Source organism: Zalophus californianus, chromosome 1 (genome assembly GCF_009762305.2).
Source record: "Zalophus californianus isolate mZalCal1 chromosome 1, mZalCal1.pri.v2, whole genome shotgun sequence".
Classification (NCBI taxonomy): domain Eukaryota; kingdom Metazoa; phylum Chordata; class Mammalia; order Carnivora; family Otariidae; genus Zalophus; species Zalophus californianus.
In genome coordinates this window covers 215788346-215806253 of record NC_045595.1, presented here as the reverse complement: position 1 = coordinate 215806253, position 17908 = coordinate 215788346, and the positions used below count along the sequence as shown (strand labels likewise).

Here is a 17908-nt window from a genome sequence, read left to right as displayed (position 1 = left end):
GATTTTTTAGATACAAGAACAAAAGCATTATCCACTAAAAAGAAAAACAAACAAACACACAAACAAATGGTAAGTTGGACTTCATTAAAATTAAAAGCTTCTAGGGGCATCTGGGTGGCTCAGTCAGTTAAGCAACTCACTTTTGCTTTCGTCCTGGGGGATCCTGGGTCGTGGGATTGGCCCCACATTGGGCTCCGTGTTCAGCACGGAGTCTGCTTCTCCCTCTCCCTCTGCTCCTCCCCCTACTGCTGCTTTCTCTCTCTTTTTCTCGTGTGCACGCGTGTGTGTGCTCAAATAAATAAATAACATCTTTTAAAAAACAAAATAAATTTTTAAATAAATAAATATAAAATAAAATTTAAAACTTCTGCTCTTCAAAAGCTGCTTTAAAAGAATGCAAAGACAAGACAAAACCTCAGAGAAAATACCAGCAAATCACAGTTATGATCAAGGTCTTGTATTCAGAAAATAAAGAATTAGAATCAGAATGAAGTTCACAGCTTATTAACATCTGTCACATGGAAACAGATGGGGAGCAGAGGGTGGGGGGGAGCAGGGAAGGCAGGAAGGAAAGGAGAGAAAGGGGGCCTTTACTATGACCCCGTTCACGGAGTGCGTGCGTGCAAGCGAGTATCTGCATGTGCTTGTGGGTATCAGTGGGCACGTGTGTGCACCTGCATGTGTGTGCATGCGGGTATCAGCGGTGTGCGAACCCTCGCGTGCACCCTCCACATGCACCTGCAGGTGTCTGTGTGCACCTGCTCAGTGAGATGCTGAGGGTGGTTGTCTCAGGATTCAGAGTTCAGGTGATTTTACTTTTGTCCTTAAACCTGATATATTTGATATCGCATGTATTATTTATATAATCAGAAAAGAAAATATTAACAGTGTGACGAATGTATGTTAAATTAGTAGGAAATTATCCGATCAAAAATTTCTCGTCACTTCATCACACTCCCATGTTACAGTAACACATAAAATCTTAACATTCCTCTGAGATATTCTTTAAACAAAATGGTCATTTCTTTATCTCTGTTGAAAGTTTTTCATCATTAAAAAAAAAGCTTTCCAAAAGAGCTTAAATGGAAAGGAAATGTATGATCACACAGGGTGGTGAAGCAGGGTGCCCCAAACCTACTGACATGTAACCTACAGTTGAAAACATGAATCTTTTCAATGGGCATTCTGATCATTCAAATAAAATATCACAGGCTAATTTAAATATTGATAAAAGCACAGAGTGGCAGAAATCTCCTTAGAAGGAAATCTCCAAAATTAGAAAAAGAAAAGATAGTAAAAATACCTATAGTAGTAAAGCTGCTCCATAACATACAAAAATTACTAATACCAAATCCAAAGCTGGAGGTAGAAAAATGGGACCAAAAAGTTTAAAGAAATTATATTAATTGTGGGGGGGAGGACAATTTCTCTAGGGGTTTTTATAAGCATCCCCTGGGGAGAGACCACCAACCCTACAGTTATATTAAGAGATCCTGTGATTGTGGGAAGGTTAGATTTTCTCTTGAAAAGTAGCATGATGTGGTAAATTATACTTCAGTGAGAACAATTTCTTTAGCAGCCATTTATAGCCAAGTCCACGGGGCGGGGGGCGGGAAGGGGGGAAGGGCTACCCCCACTCTGGTCCCTACCTGACCGGAAGCGCTCGTCCCGGGAGCTGGTGGGCCGCGGCTTCTGCTGTTTGGGCACGGCAGCTGTGGTCTGTGAGGGAGCGGGGATCCTGTTCTCTGCTTGTAGGGATGGATCTACTCCTGCAACACAATTTTGTACGAACAGCTTGTGTAAACAATTTGCTTTTCCAATGATGGAAAAATCCATTTGAAACAGCACGTATTTCTCCTGTGTTGCTATACTGAACACACTGTAATAATAATCTGGGCACATGCATCCTGCAGTGGCCCTTGAAGCCCAGAAGACCCCTGGATCTGGAGGCTGGGAACAGAGCCATGAATACTCACTTCCAGCTCTCTATCCTGAAAGTGCCCAGCCTGCCCTGCCTTTGTCCACCGTCCGCAAAAAGGGCGACCATCACACAGTGTCCCTGAGCCCACCAGCACAGCACATGTGGCCACCTGGGGCAGACTCTCCTGGGAAGGTCCTTCAAAAGCGTGTTTCTGCATCGTAAATGTTTCCTGAATCTGCAATGGCTTGCGTCACTTTCCCTGGCACTGCCCATGATGTCAGCCAACTCCCCAAAAAGCATCCCACGAAGCAGTCCCTGGGGCGGACCAGCTGCCCTTGGACACAGGCAGAAATGTGGGACAGTGTTGGCGAGTGAGGGGTGCACGTGACCGTGACAACCGCAGAGCACAGGGTGCAGAGACCTCAGGCACTGACGCCCTCAGCTGGGGCGCCTCCCTGCTTGCTGTCTGCAAACCCATCACCCAGACAGCCTGCCACCCTCCATGGCCACTGACCACACAGGCCCGTAGGACAGTGTGGCGAGTAAATGGACGGGGCCCACGCATGCAGGATCATGAAACAGAATCCGTGGTATTGTCTGAGCTCTAATTTGCTGACCTTTGAGAACAGCACAGCGTCAGACTTCCGTCATGCTTCATCAGAGTGATAAAGGTTCACTTTAGTCTCTGGCTCCAGACATCTCATCAAAGTAGCCAGTAGGCATTCCAGCCCCGTGGGGTCTGCCAAGCCTTTATCACCTCCTGAAGAGAGGCTGTCTATCTCTGCCTCAAACCCACTGCTGGACACAGTGTGGCAGAGGCAACCCTGTGTGGCCTGAAGACAATGCAGCAAGAGGACACGTGAAAGGACAGTGGAGACCACAGTGGCCGGGGAGACTCAGCACTGCCTCCAGGACACCAGGTTCGGCTCTGTGGACAGGGCGAGTGGCCGTCAGAGCCCGGCCACACTGCAGATGTGTGAGCACAACAGATGTCATCACTGGTGCTTAGGGACTGCATTGTTGGGGTGTTTAGTTACACAGAGCTAGAAGATGGGAACACTCCTGGAAATCAGTGTTTAGCTCTTCAAAATTTGAGCATACACATACACAAACACATAGTACTGCAATACCGGTCAGCACTGTGATTGGCATCTCGTTTCCTGTGACTGGATAAAATGACTTTAAAGTTCGTAATGGAGAATACACAGAACCTTATGCATGATGGATACATGCCTATGGACATCCTTACATTTGCATTCCAAAATATGGGTGCCTTTATTCTTTGAGATAGATTCGTTTATTGCACAAAAATGTAAGCCCGATGGGAAATTATCACAAGAAAGAGCAGGTACATTTTTAAGTTTTACAGGTACCAAGAGATAACTTTCTAAAAGGATTACAGCAATTTGCATGCCCACAAGCAATGCATGAAAGTGCCATTTCCCCACACCCTTGTCAGCACTGGGTGTTTAGAAAGATTTTTAGAATTTTGCCAATCTGATACGAGGAAAATGGTTCACTTTAATCTGTACTTCCATATCTACTAGTGGGGTTGAACATCGTCATTTCCTCTTCTTTGAATTTCTATTCATTTCATCCAGCTAATGAGTTCCTGAGAAAGAGCTGCAAGAACCTCGGTCTGCTGGGGTCATGACCCCGGCCTGCGCACGCACCCCAGAGCTGGGCCCCGGCTGGTGGCAGCTCAGCCACTGGGAAATACTTTCATCTCTAGGCAATGAATCATACCTGCTTTCTTTTCCTTTCTAACTTCCAGGTCTCCCATCTTGCAACCCCCACTCAAAGGTGACTCAAATACCCTCCTGAATGTTACAGTATTTTATAACCACAAACATACTTCGAGCTTTGATCCTTCGGAAGCTTCTGTTTGCTGATGCCACATAGAGAGGAGAGCACCCAGCTCGGGCGGCACCCACCGCGAGGGCAGCAGCCATAAGACAAGGCTTCCTCCTCAGCGCTCTCCTGCGTCTTTGCTAGACCGCCTTCCCGGCTACCGGCTGGCTCCTCTGCCCCGAACACCAACACCCTCTTGATGTGACTGTATGGGCACAACCAGGTTTAATGCCTGGAGGCCAGGCCATCCTCACTAGTAGTCTCTCCCAGAGATGTATTGGCTACTCTCGGAACCTTTCTCCTTCAAATGGGTTATTATTTCCAATCCCAGGTTTGGAAATTTTATAAAACCAGGCAGTGGTATTCAGACTGGACTACATAAGGTCCACAGATTAATTTGGAAATTATAATTTCCATTGAGGAAATCAGTATCTTTCTTCATATTTTAGGGCCTTGGCTATTTCTTTCATATAGATTTTATGACCCTAATATAGGTTCTGTGACTTTCTTCCTAAGGTATTAACAAGCATTATGGTGGGCAGTCACCTGTGGTCCCAAGGTATCACACACCACCACCTCTGCGTGCAGACGACTGTCGTTTGCTCTATTTGTCCTGCTTTGCTCCCCCGTCATGCGGCGGCGGCGGCCCCCGGAGTGGAGTGGCGTCTCCCCCCGCCTGGGGTGCAGATGCCACAGTGTGTGTCACTTAGTCGGACAGCTGCTGGTGACACCTGTCGCGTGGGTTTTAGACACCCTAACAGTCCCTTCAATTCCCATTTTACTCAGAGATTGCTTTTGCTTTGGATTAACGAATGTCAGGACATATTCTTTTTATTGTTGGTTTCTTGTAAACTTTATCATACTGATATCGGCAGGACAAACCATGTGTTCCATTTACAAATTTTTACACGGGGAAGAAACCAATGGGACAACGGCAGCAGTAAGGGACACTGAGGCGCCTCAGGAGCCCCCTGCGTCCCCACCTCACTCCACGAGGACACGGCGTGCTGGCTTCGTGAACCCACTGCCAACCCCATACGGGTTCCCCCACACGGGTTCTCCCCCCCACGGGTTCTCCCCCACACGGGCTCCCCCCAACGGGTTCTCCCCCCAACGGGTTCTCCCCCCCACGGGTTCTCCCGCACACGGGTTCTCCCCCATACGGGTTCTCCCCCACACGGGTTCTCTCCCCCACACGGGTTCTCCCCCACACGGGTTCTCCCCCCGACGGGTTCTCCCCCATACGGGTTCTCCCCCCGACGGGTTCTCCCCCACACGGGTTCTCCCTCACACGGGTTCTCCCCCACACGGGTTCTCCCCGACACGGGCTCCCCCCCACGGGTTCTCCCCCCCACGGGTTCTTCCCTCCACGGGTTCTCCCGCACACGGGTTCTCCCCCCAACGGGCTCCCCCCCACGGGTTCTCCCCCATGGTCTCCCCCCACGGGTTCTCCCCCCCACGGGTTCTCCCGCACACGGGTTCTCCCCCCAACGGGCTCCCCCCCACGGGTTCTCCCCCATGGTCTCCCCCCACGGGTTCTCCCCCCCACGGGTTCTCCCGCACACGGGTTCTCCCCCCCACGGGTTCTCCCCCCCACGGGCTCCCGCACACGGGTTCTCCCCCCCACGGGCTCCCGCACACGGGTTCTCCCCCCAACGGGCTCCCGCACACGGGTTCTCCCCCACACGGGCTCCCGCACACGGGTCCTCCCCCACACGGGTTCTCCCCTCCACGGGCTCCCGCACACGGGTTCTCCCGCACACGGGTTCTCCCCGCCACACGGGCTCCCCCCGACGGGTTCTCCCGCACACGGGTTCTCCCGCACACGGGCTCCCCCCCACGGGCTCCCCACACGAGTTCCCCCACACGGGTTCTCCCCCACACGGATTCTCCCCCACACGGGTTCTCCCCCCCAAGGGCTCCCCCCCACGGGTTCTCCCCCACACGGGTTCTCCCCCACACAGGCTCCCCACACGAGTTCCCCCACACGAGTCCTGAACAGTGCAGTCGGCGTGCTGCTCTAGGCTGCAGTGGCCGCGCTCCTTCGGATTGTTTCCTTCACTCCCCGTTATGTTTGTGAGACTCATCCTTGCTGATGCGCGGGGGTCTTCAAGCTTCCCCCTGGAGGGGTTCTGCTGCTGGACGTCTGAGCTCTTGGCAGTTCAGGGATCTAATGAACACTGCTGTGCACAGAGAGAGGGCAAGGTGCGAGCGTCCCGGAGTTTGTCCCGGGCACCACTGCCCCTCTTCAGCTCTACCAGCGGTGCACACCCCACTGGTGGAATCCCCTCCACAACCCATGCAGGTTACAGGCTTCATCCACGTCCCTCCAGCTCCCACTGAGGTGGAACATCTTTCTCTGCTGTCGGCTGGTAGGCTTGCCACTTACGAAACAGTAATTCAAGGCTCCAGCCCAGTTTCCTCCTGCGCTTTTTGAAAAATCATGTTAGGGGAATTTCTGGCTATTTAAGTTTAAATTAATTACAATTAAATTAAAAATTCAGTCTAGCCATATTTCAAGTGCTCAAGAGCCATCCATGGCTAGTGGTTACAGAACATTTCCACTCTCACAAAAGTCAATAAATGGGACAGTGCTGCCTTCTACGTTCTGCATTCTAGTCCTTTTTCAATTATTTGTGTTACAATCATCGTCCCACTGTGTGACTTGCCCTTAATCTCTTTATGGTGACTTTGGATGAAATGACATTGTTAATTTAACCACAGTCACCGCTCCCTCCCTTAGGGTCACAGCTCAGGCCCTTTAGTGACTCGTGAGGTCCTATCTTCCGATGGTGACCGTTTTCCTGTACAATCTTCTAAGACGCCGTAGCTTTTGCCTCTCCTATTGGCCCTTCCATGCGGACACTGTTGTGTCCAGTGACATAAGTCTTCTGTGAGGACAGGGAGCTGTGGCAGCACCATGCCCTGCAACGCCGCCCCTCCCCCCCAGCCCGGGCCACGTCTGCATCTCGGCTCCGGGGCCTGCTCTGCTGAGCCAGCTGCCTGCCCTTACTCCAAACCAGGCCGTCTTCACGGCGAGGGCGTGATAGTAATTCTTCTTATCCCGGGACGGCACATCTTCCCACCTCGTTCTTCCTTTTTGAGCACATTCTGAATCCCTTGGCCCTTTAAACTTTTACGTAAATTTTAGAATTAGCTTGTTAAATTCCACCAAAAAAAAAAAAAAAAAAACCTGTTGAAATGACAAGTGTGTTAGCTCTGCAGATCAATTTAAGGTAGGAAGAATTGACACTTTACAACATTTGTTCTGAACCTAAGTAAGGGGATGTTCCTTACTATAATCACAGAAAGAATCGTATTCTACAATCATAAACAGATCATAAATCCTATTTGGAAATGAGATCTATACCAAACCCAAGCTATAAATTATAACCTGTGGATTATATTATTTAATATTAGATACATTGGATTTGGATTTTATTATTTAATATTGGACACGTTGCCCAGTCCTCCTTAATAAAATACGAAACATACTAATGTAAAACTCTAAATCCATATTTAGGTCAAGTTCGGTGAGAAAATTGACTGTTACAAAACAGTTGAGCATGCTGACTTTACCTTGAATAAGTGGGATATAGCGTGCAAGCAGCTTTGCCCGTTTCTTTTCATATCCTTTTTGAGTGATGTCACCTAAAACGACAGTGGCAAAAGATGATTATATTTCCTCCAAAGTTCCAAAGTTTTTGAATGAAAAAATACTTCATAATGGAGAAACTGGAAACACTAATATCGCTGATGCAGCCACACAACAGAAAACTCTTCAGCAGAAAAAAGGAACAAACTCTGATATACACAATTTGGACAGAGCTTCCTAAGTGAAAGCAGCCTGGCTCAAAGGGCTACAAACTGAATTACTCCATTTATAGGACATCCTGGAAAAGATAAAACCATAGGGACAGGGCAGATGGTAGTTGCCAAGAGATGGGGGTGCGGGAAGGGCTGACTACAATGGGGGATGAGGGATTTTCAGGGGTAATGAAGCCGTTCTGTTTTGACGGTGGTGGTGGCCCATGACTATATGTGTTCGTCAAAACCCCAGGGAACTACACACCAGGAAGAGTGGATTTTATTGTATGTAAATAATACTTTGATTTTTAAAAAACTGTGATCAGCATCCCCTAAGAGCCTGTCAGAAATGCAGATTCTAAAAAAATTTAATAAAAATTTTTAAAGTTAAAAACAAAGAAAGAGAAGCAGACTCTTGAGGCCATCGCCCAGAATGAACCTGAGCCTGCATTTTACCAAGATCGCCAAGTGAGTCCTGTGCAGGCTCATGTGTGCAAGTACTGGTGTAAGGCCAAAGCGCATCCCCGGGCAAGGACTCGGAAACAGGGACTGCTGTTCTGACAAATGATCATAAAGAACAGCCTAAAAACGAATTAAAGCAGCCAGGAACAAGACAGGAAGTGTGTCTTCATGGAAACACTTCTCAAGCTATGTGCACATCTGTTTCCTAGAGAGAACTTGGCATGCTCAACGGGAATCTGTCGTGTCTTCGAGACTTTATTTAGACCAGAAATATATATATTACAATTTCCTCTAGTAGCTTGCTTGGGCAAACTGTCTTTAATAGAAAGCTCTTACTGTTTTGAAGCCCTCCTCCCCTCCCAGTCCCTACCCCACCAAACCAGCCCAGGGCCAGGTTGCTGGCAGTCAGAGGAGCAGGATCGCCATCCCCGGGGGCCTCACCAAGCATGGCCTATACATGATCTCCTGACTGCAGGATCTGTTGTGTCAAAATGTCTCCCATCTAAGTGAAGACTCTGGGGAGACATTCATATACCATCCTACAAAAGACGAGTCTGGGGTCGGGGAGCACCAGGTCCTGCTCTCCCAACAGACGGCTTCTCTGGTCCAGGCCAGACTACCGCAAGCTCCCAGTGGGTCTGCACTGCTTTAACCCTAGCTCCTTCAGCCGGCCCTCCCTGCCAAGCCTCTCTTGTGTATCTCACCTACCCTGCACTTGATTAACCCCTCTGTCCCCACTTTATTCCCCTACCACCCCTACAGCAAACTAGTCTTTTAATTTGAATTTGTTCTGCAGAATGTATACTGCTTTGTGTCCATGTATTTGTGCTTTACCTGAATGGCATGATATTGCAAATCTCACTCTATTTTTTTCTGCTAAGCACTCCATTTTTAACATCAGCCAGTCCACGACGCAGTGAGCACACTAATCCGCTGCTACCAGCCAGGGCCCTTGGGGTGCACTGTCCTTGCCCTACCCACTCACTGCACACTCACAGACACCAAGCCGGGCCAGGATAGGATTGTAGAATTTAGCTGTTGTTTTTTTTTTTTTTTTTAAGATTTTATTTATTTGTCAGAGAGACAGAGATAGAGAGAGAGAGAGAGAGCACAAGCAGGGCGAGTGGCAGGCAGAGGGAGAAGCAGTCTTCCTGCTGAGCAAGGAGCCGGATGTGGGACTCAATCCCAGGACCTGGGGATCATGACCTGAGCCGAAGGCAGACGGTTATGCCACCCAGGCATCCCTATAGAATTTAGCTTCTTAATGTTTAACTTGTGAACAACTTTAAAGCACATGTATTTTTTTAAAGCAGTATCTACTAAAAAATTATGCTTCTTCTGAAATATACAAAAATATGTAATTAAGACAAGTTGAAATGAAAACTATATAGTTACATGACACGAAAACTGATAAACCCCTATTTAAAAGCAGAGCACTGATTTTCCAGGATATTTAAAAGTTAAGTATTTATTTCCTAGAGACAGCTCCTTCTTTGGTTCCCATTTCAAATGAACATTTCCATGGTGAAGGTGCCAGGGAGCATTCAGAAATGAAATGTTAGCTCCCTGCTTCATGCCTATGATATTGCAAAAGTGGTCTTGTGTCTTCTCACTGAACCAGTTGAACATAACCAAGCTACGCATCTTCATGTGTAACCAGTTACCATATTTCTTACATCCAACTTAGACACTAACCCAACACGCCACTGAATGCACACTTCACCCCACACAGAGAGCAAGGAGGAATTCCAAAAGACAGTGCAGGGCGCCTGGGTGGCTCAGTTGGTTAAGCAACTGCCTTCGGCTCAGGTCATGATTCTGGAGTCCCGGGATCGGGTCCCGCATCGGGCTCCCTGCTCGGCGGGGAGTCTGCTTCTCTCTCTGACCCTCTCCCCTCTCATGCTCTCTCTCTCTATCTCATTCTCTCTCTCAAATAAATAAATAAAATCTTTAAAAAAAAAAAACAAAAGACAGTGCAGACGCAAAACCAATAAGCTAATAGAAAAGGGCCTGGGTGGCTCAGTCCGTTAAGCAACTGCCTTCGGCTCAGGTCATGATCCTGGAGTCCCGGGATCAAGTCCTGCATCGGGTTCCCTGCTCAGCAGGGAGTCTGCTTCTCCCTCCCTCTAACCTTCCTCCCTCTCATGCTCTCTCTCTATCATTCTATCTCTCTCTCAATAAATAAATAAAAATCTTAAAAAAAAAAGAAAAGGGACTCAAATCCAAATTTTCTGAACCCAAGTTCAGTAAACACTCAGGAGACAAACAGCAGAGCCAAACTCCCCAATTGTCTACACAAAATTGGAGTCTCCCTGACCCGACTGCCTAAGGGAATCTCGGTCACAATAAAGCTCGCCCCTGGCTGAGCACCCAGGTGCCTGGGGGACTCTGGGAAGATGCCAGGGCCCACCCTTCTCTGGTGGTCTGTGGGCTGCTAGCTGTTCTGACCAGCTCTCCAGGTAGGGCTATGGTATGTGGCTCAGGATGACCTCCACTGCCGCAAACCAAAGTCAGTTAGGATTACAAATGCAAAATTGCAAATAATTATCTCCAAATCCCAACCCAGACACCACAGTTTCTAAAAGCCTATTCTCAAAAGCATTCAATAACTCCTTAAGGTCACAGCAACAAGGAAGGCAGAGCACATCATATATAACAACAAATAATGGGAGACAACCTAATTGTCCAAAAAAAAAAAGGAAGAAAATATGCTGCCATACATCATTACTACATAACACTGTTGGTCCTAAAACAATACCCTGGTATTTGGAAGGCAGGGGATGGGTATCACTTACATAGATTCATGATATACTATTGGGGAAAAGGAACAAGTTGAAAACTATATACATAAAGAATGATTTAATTCTGGTAACAAATAAATAAAACTATGTGTGTGTGTAAGTGTATATATTTCTGTGTGTGCAAGAAATGTCTGGAAGGATGCCCAACAAATTATTAATAATGATTTGTTTATTTAGCTTGAGGTGGGTGTGAGAAATAGTTTTTACTTCATACACTTCTGAATTCTTTACATTTTTAGCACAATAACTGTAATTAAAAATATTTGGAAAATAGTTTGATAATGTACTCTGGTTATATAAGATGTTATTGAAGAAAACTGAATGAATTCTATATACTATTTCTGCAACCTATGAGACTAAAATTATTTCAAAATAAAAGTTAAAAATACATGGGAGAGACTATATAAAATTGGTGTTATTTCTTTTTTAAGTGATAAAATTTGTCAGTGAAACCATCTGGGCATGCAGATTTACTTTCCAGAAGGTTGGCATTTTTTCCCCTTCTATCTTTTGTTTTATTTTACTTAGAGCTTTATATATATATATATATATATTTTAAAGCAGTCTCAGGTTCGGAGCAAAATTGAGGGCAAGGTACAGAGAATTCCCATACACTCTCTGTCCTAACACATGCACAGCCCCCCCCATTATGAATACCCTCCACCAGAGTGGTACGCTTTGTTTCAATTGATGAACTATATGGATACATAGTAATTACCCAAAGCTTAGTTAGGGTTCATTCTTGTGTTGTACATTTTATGAGTTTGGACAAATGGATAATAACATACCCATCATTATGATATCATACGGAGTGTTTTCACTGCCCTAAAAATCCTCTGTGCTCTGCCTATTCATCCTTCCCTCACCCCCTAAGCCCTGGCAACCACTGATCTTTCTACTGTCTCCACAGTTTTCCAGAATGTCATGGAGTTGTAATCATACAATAACCTTTCCAGATTGACTTCACTTAATGCACTTAAGTTTCTTCCATGTCTTTTCTTGACTTGACAGCTCCTTTCTTTTCAGTGTTGAATAATATTCCATTGACTGGATGGACCAATTTATTTATCTATTCACCTACTGAAGGACATCTTGGTTGCTTCCAAATTTTCTGTAAACAACTGTGTGCAGGTTTTTGTGTGGACGTATGTTTTCAACTGCTTTGGGTAAATACCAAAGAATGTGATTGCTGGGTTGTTTAGCACATTTTGTTTTGTGAGAGACCACCGGACTGCCTTGCAGGGTGGCTGCCCCATCTGCTTCCCCAGCAGCCGTGAACGAGCGCACCGGTCGCTCCACGTCCTCCCCAGCGCTCGCCGGTGTCCGTGTTCTGGATGGTGGCCATTCTCGTAGGTGCGCAGCCGAGTTCATCTCCCCGAGGACCTGGGATGGGGAGCATCTTCTTATATGCTTATTTGCCATCTGTATGTCTTCTCTGGTGAGGCGTCTATTAAGGTCTTTGGACCGTTTTTTCCATCAGGTTGTTTGTTTCCTTACTGTTGAGTTTTAAGAGTTTTGTGTGTTTGGGTAACAGTCCTTTATCAACAGATGTGTTTTTTTGTAAATATTTTCTCCCAGTCAATGGCTTGTCTTCTCTTACTCTTAACAGTGTCTTTTGCAGAGCAGAAGTCTTTATTTTTAACAGAGTGTTTATTATTTATGTCATGGATTGTGCCTTTGGTGTTGTATCTAAAAGTCATCACCATCCCTAAGGTCATCTAGGTTTTCTTCTATGTTATCTAAAATTCTACATTCTTACATTTAGGGATGAGGTCCATTTTGAGTTAACTTTTTGTGAGGTGTCCATACCTAGGTTCATTTTTTTGCCTGTCCATGTCCAGTTGTTCCAGCACCATTTGTTGGAAAGACCATCTTTGTTCCACTGTATTGCCTTTGTTCTTCTGTCAAAGATCAATTGGCTATATTTATGTGGATCTATTTCTGGCTTCTCTGTTCGGCTCCACTGATCTATTTGTCTGTCCTGTTGACAACACCACACTGTCTTGATTACTATCACTTCATATTAAGTCCTGAAATCAGAGTGTCAGTCTTCTTTGTTCATCTCCTTCAAAATTGTGTTGCTATTCTGGGTCTTTTGCCTCTCCCTATAAACTAGAACCAGTTTGTCAATATGCACAAAATAACTTGCTGATATTTTGATTGGGACTGCATTGAATCTATTGATCAACTTGGGAAGAACTGACATGTTGACAATATTGTCTTCCTATCCATGGACACAGAATACCTCTCCACTTATTTAGTTCTTTGATTTCTTTCATCAGTATTTTGTAGTTTGCCTCATATAGATCTTGTACATATTTTGCCTGATTTACACCTAAGTATTTAATTGGGGGGGGTGCTAATGTAAAGGGTATTGTGTTTTTAACTTCAAATTCCACTTGTTCTGGTATATGGGCAGGTGATTGACTTTTGCATTATTAACCTTGCTATAACTGTGTATTAGTTTTGGTGAGAAGGAGGGCTTGTTAATCCTTTTGGATTTTCTACACACACAACCATGTTACCTGTAAACAAGAAGTTTTGTTTCTTCCTTCCCAATCTATATACCTTTTATTTCCTTTTCTTATCCGATTGTATTAGCTAGAATTTCCACTGCAATGTTGACAATGAATGGCGAGAGGGGTCATCCTTGCCTTATATCTCTTCTTACAGGGAACGCTTTGAGTTCTTCCCCATTAAGTACGATGTTAGTTCCGGGTGTCTTTTTCTTTTGTTTTTTTTAAAGATTTTATTTATTCACTTGAGAGAGAGAGAATGAGAGAGAGAGAGCACGAGAGGGAAGAGGGTCAGAGGGAGAAGCAGACTCCGCGCCGAGCAGGGAGCCCGATGCGGGACTCGATCCCAGGACCCCAGGATCATGACCTGAGCCGAAGGCAGTCGCCTAACCAACTGAGCCACCCAGGCGCCCAATTGCGGGTGTCTTATATTCCGCTTTATCAACTTGATTCCTCAAGTTCCCCCTCTATTCCTAGTTTACTCAGAGTTTTATTGTGAATGGGTGTTGAGTTTTGCCAAACACTTTTTCTGCATCTTTGATATGATCATATGATTTTCTTTCTTTAGCCTGTTTGTTGTGATGGATTTTCTATTAACTAACTGATTTTCAAATGCTGAACCAGACTTGCAGACCTGGGCTATATCCTGCTTAGATATAGTATATAATTTTTTTTATACATTGTTGAATTCAATTTGCTAATATTTTGAGAACTTTTGCATCTATATTCATGAGATATATTGGCCTGTAGTTTTGTCTTCTTGTAATGTCTTTGTCTGGTTTTGGTATCAGGGTAATGGGGCCTGATAGAATGAGGCATTCCCTCTGCTTCTATTCTATGAAAGGGACTATAGAGAATTGGTATTATCTCTTTCCTTAAGTGTTTGGTAGAATTCCCCCAATGAACCCTACTGAGCCTAGTGCTTTCTATTTTGAAAGATAATTACTGATTGAATTTCTTTATTAGATATAGGCCTGTTCAGATTGTTTATTTCTTCTTGTGTGAGTTTGACAGATTGTATCTTTCAAGGAGATGACCTTTTTCATCTAGGTTATCAAATTCTTGGGCAGAGAGTTGTTCATAGTATTCCTTCATTATCCTTTAGGATCTATTTCTCATACAGATGTTCCAAAGGATCTGTGTGATTTCTCCTTTCACTTGTGGTATTAGTCATTTGTGTCCTCTCTCCCTCTCTCTCTCTCTCTCTTTTTAAAGATTTTATTTGACAGAGAGAGAGAGAACATGCACAAGCAGGGGGAGCAGCAGAGGGAGAAGCAGGCTCCCCGCCGAGCAGGGAGCCCGATGTGGGGCTGGATCCCAGGACCCTGGGACCAGGACCCGAGCCAAAGCAGACGCTCAACCAACTGAGCCACCCAGCCGCCCCTCTCTCTCTTTTTCTTAATTAGCCTGGCTAAAGATCTATCAAATCTATCAAATCAGATGATCAAAGAACCAGGTTTTCCACTGATTTCTGCTCCAATTCTTATTATTTCTTTTATTCTATTTACTTTTTATTTAATCTGCTCTTCTTTTTGTAGTTTCCTAGGGAAGAATCTTAGGTTATTGATCTTTTAAACTGAGATATAATGACATATAACATTATATTAGCTTCAGGTGTACCACCTGATTTGATATTTGTATGTATTGTGAAATGAACACAATAAGGACAGTCAGTCATTGTCACACAGGTACATTTTTTTTCTTGTGATGAGAACTCTTCAGACCTACTCTCTTAGCAACTTTCAAATACCACCCATGTGTCCTCTGTATCGATGAGCTCTGTTTGTTTTGTTAGATTCCACATATAAGTAAGATCATGTGGTATTTGTCTTTCTCTGCCTAACTTATGTCACTTAGCATAATGCCCTCAATGTCCATCCGGTTACTGACTTTTGATCTTTCTTCTTAATGCTATAGTTTCCCTTTAAGTACTGCTTTTGCTGCACCCCACAAATTTAGATAAGTTGTGTTTTTATTTTCATTTAGTTCAAAATATCTCAGAATTTCTCTTTTGACCTGTGTTATTTAGAAATATGCTTTTTAATCTCTACATATTTTGAGTTCTCTTTGTTATTGATTTTTAGTTCAATCCCGTTGTGGTTGGAGAGCAGACATTGTATGATTTGTTCTTTTAAATTTGTGAAGATGTGTTTTATGGCCCAGAATGTGGTCTGTCTTGGTGAGTGCTCCATGTGGGCTTGAGAAGGAGGTGTGTTCTGCTGTTGTTGGATAAAACAGTCTGTAGATGTCCATTTTATCTGGTGGATAAGATGATGCTGTTGAATCCAACTGTGTCCTTACTGATTTTCTGCCTGCTGGGTCCTTTTCTGATGGAGGGTGTTGAAGTCTCCAACTATGAGAGTGGATTCATCTGTTTTTCTTTGCAATTCTATTTGTTTTTGCCTCACATAGTTTGCTGTCCCACTGTTAGGCACATGCACATTAAAGATGCACCCCCAGTCCATCCACCTGACAGAAGCAAAAGTAAACCCTTTATGGAGAAACACAGAAACATCTAGAGTCACAAATCATTGCTACGTCTACAGTGTCTGGCCGATAGGCAACAGGAAGCTGTGACTACAACCCATGAAAACCAATAGATAATAGAAAGATACAGACAGGGAATCCACATAACGGAACTTTAAAATAACCATGATCAATATGTTCAAGGAATTAAAAAGCAGGACTGTGATTTAAAAAAAAAAAAAGTAAATTCTATGCCTGAAAAATTCTGTATCTCAAATCCAGGAATAAATTTAATGAAAGATATATTTGACCTCTAAACAGAAACTAAAAACACAGGGCGCCTGGGTGGCTCAGCTGGTTAAGCGTCTGACCTGAGCCAAAGTCGTGGGGGGGTCATGGGATCGAGCCCCATGTGGGTTCCGCACGCTCAGCGGGGAGTCTGCTTCTCCCTCTCCCACTCCCCCTGCTTGTGTTCCCTCTCTGGCTGTGTCTCTGTCACATAAATAAAATCTTTAAAAAAAATAAAAAATAAAAATAAAATAAAGCTCTTAAAAATAACACAAAAGAATATCTTCATGGCCATGAGGTAGGGAAAGAACTCTTACACAGGACACAAAGATTACGAACCATAAAGGAAAAAACAAACATATTTCAGACCTCCAATATCATTCACAAAGAGGTAATATGGAACAAAAAATAAAAAGAAAACATCTTCTCTAAGTATGTTGCAGACCTTGAGGTGAGTGGATTCATGTCCTGTAGCTGCTGTAACAAATTACCACAAGCTTGGTGGCTTAAATCAAGGAAAATTTATTCACTCATAGTTCTGGGGGCCAGAAGTCCAAAGTCAGTTTCACCGAGCCAGAATCAGGAGACAAAAAGGCTGCACTAACTCTGAAGACTCTAGGGGAGAATCCATTCCTGGGCTCCTGCAGCTTCCCCGACACGGGGCCACATCCCTCCAGTGCCTGCCTCAGTGCCCCCCGCCCCGTCCGTTTGTGTGCATCCCACCGCCTCTGCCTCTCTTTTCTAAAAATACCTTTGATGGCACTTAGGTTCCACCCAAAAATCCAGGTAACTCATCTCAAGATCCTCAATCACACCTACAAAGACCCTTTCTCCAAATATGGTAATGCTCACAGGTTCCAAGGATCACGACACGATTCTGGGGGAACTACCAAGAAATGCGTTACAATGAGAGACCAATAAAAACCTATGTGTGGGTCTTTAGAACTGCTATGCTCTCATGAAGAACACGTACTCCCTTGAGTCACTCTGGGAAGGGTGCGCATCTCTAGGTCAACAATGTCAGATTTACCCTAACAACGTGGCTGCACAGAGAACCTGAATGACCATTTCTATACGCCCGTGGCCTCGCAGCGGCACACTGACCTACAGAGTAAGAGCTGAGGCCGGGGTAAGCTGATAGTGAGATTCAAACCTGCCCTGACCTGCCCTGGGTTCACTTACTCCAAAACTGAGCCCACTCTGACCCTATGCTTCCCTTCAGCAGCCATCATTTGAGCATGGCCAGACCGAAGGCGCTCTCCACCCCTCTCCCTGAGCTCTTCCCCGCGCTGACTTGCGTGCGCTCCTGGGCTGAGGAGAACCCTCCTCCACGTGGACGATGGGGCGATGCCGGTGCCAATTTTGCAGATGGGTCATCCTCATTGCTTTCAGAAAAGACACTCAGGACTGCATGGTAAATAGTGGGTGTATGTCACTAAACATATGTCAAAACCCACAGAATATACAACACCATAAGGCAACTTACGGAGCCAGGGGGATGAGGTACCAGCGTAGGTTCACTGACAGAACGAATGTATGCTGTGACAGTGGGGGGGCTGGGCACGTGTGGGAATAGGGGTGCACAGGAACCCTCCCTGCTTTCCACACAGTTTGGCTGTGAACCTAAAACTGCTCTAAAAAATAGTTCACTAATTTACAAAATACACACTCAGGGGAAAAAATTAATACACCGTGGTGTCATCATGTAAGACTGCCACAAAGCTGTCAGTTAGAATGAGTCAGAGCTATATCGTATTAACATAATCATTACCGTAATTCTAAAAACATAATGTTGA

The 17908-nt window shown here is 45.1% G+C and overlaps 1 protein-coding gene across 9 annotated transcripts in view; it reads right to left on the bottom strand.

The window, feature by feature from the left end:
* DIP2A (disco interacting protein 2 homolog A) overlaps nucleotides 1-17908 on the bottom strand; it is a 106355-nt gene that overhangs the window by 74870 nt on the left and 13577 nt on the right. For 8 of the 9 annotated variants that reach the window (XR_003517907.1, XR_003517908.2, XM_027582435.2 and 5 more), the window contains exons 2-3: nucleotides 7352-7423; nucleotides 1650-1769 (exon numbers count right to left, since the gene is read on the bottom strand). Coding sequence is in view for 6 of the 9 variants with exons in the window: in XM_027582435.2 (XP_027438236.1) it covers nucleotides 1650-1769; nucleotides 7352-7423 (192 nt within the window). In the remaining 3 variants the exon portion in view is untranslated. Of the gene's footprint in view, nucleotides 1-1649; nucleotides 1770-4318; nucleotides 4879-7351; nucleotides 7424-17908 lie in introns of those variants that run through there. The other variant, XM_027582437.2, reaches the window with a different exon arrangement.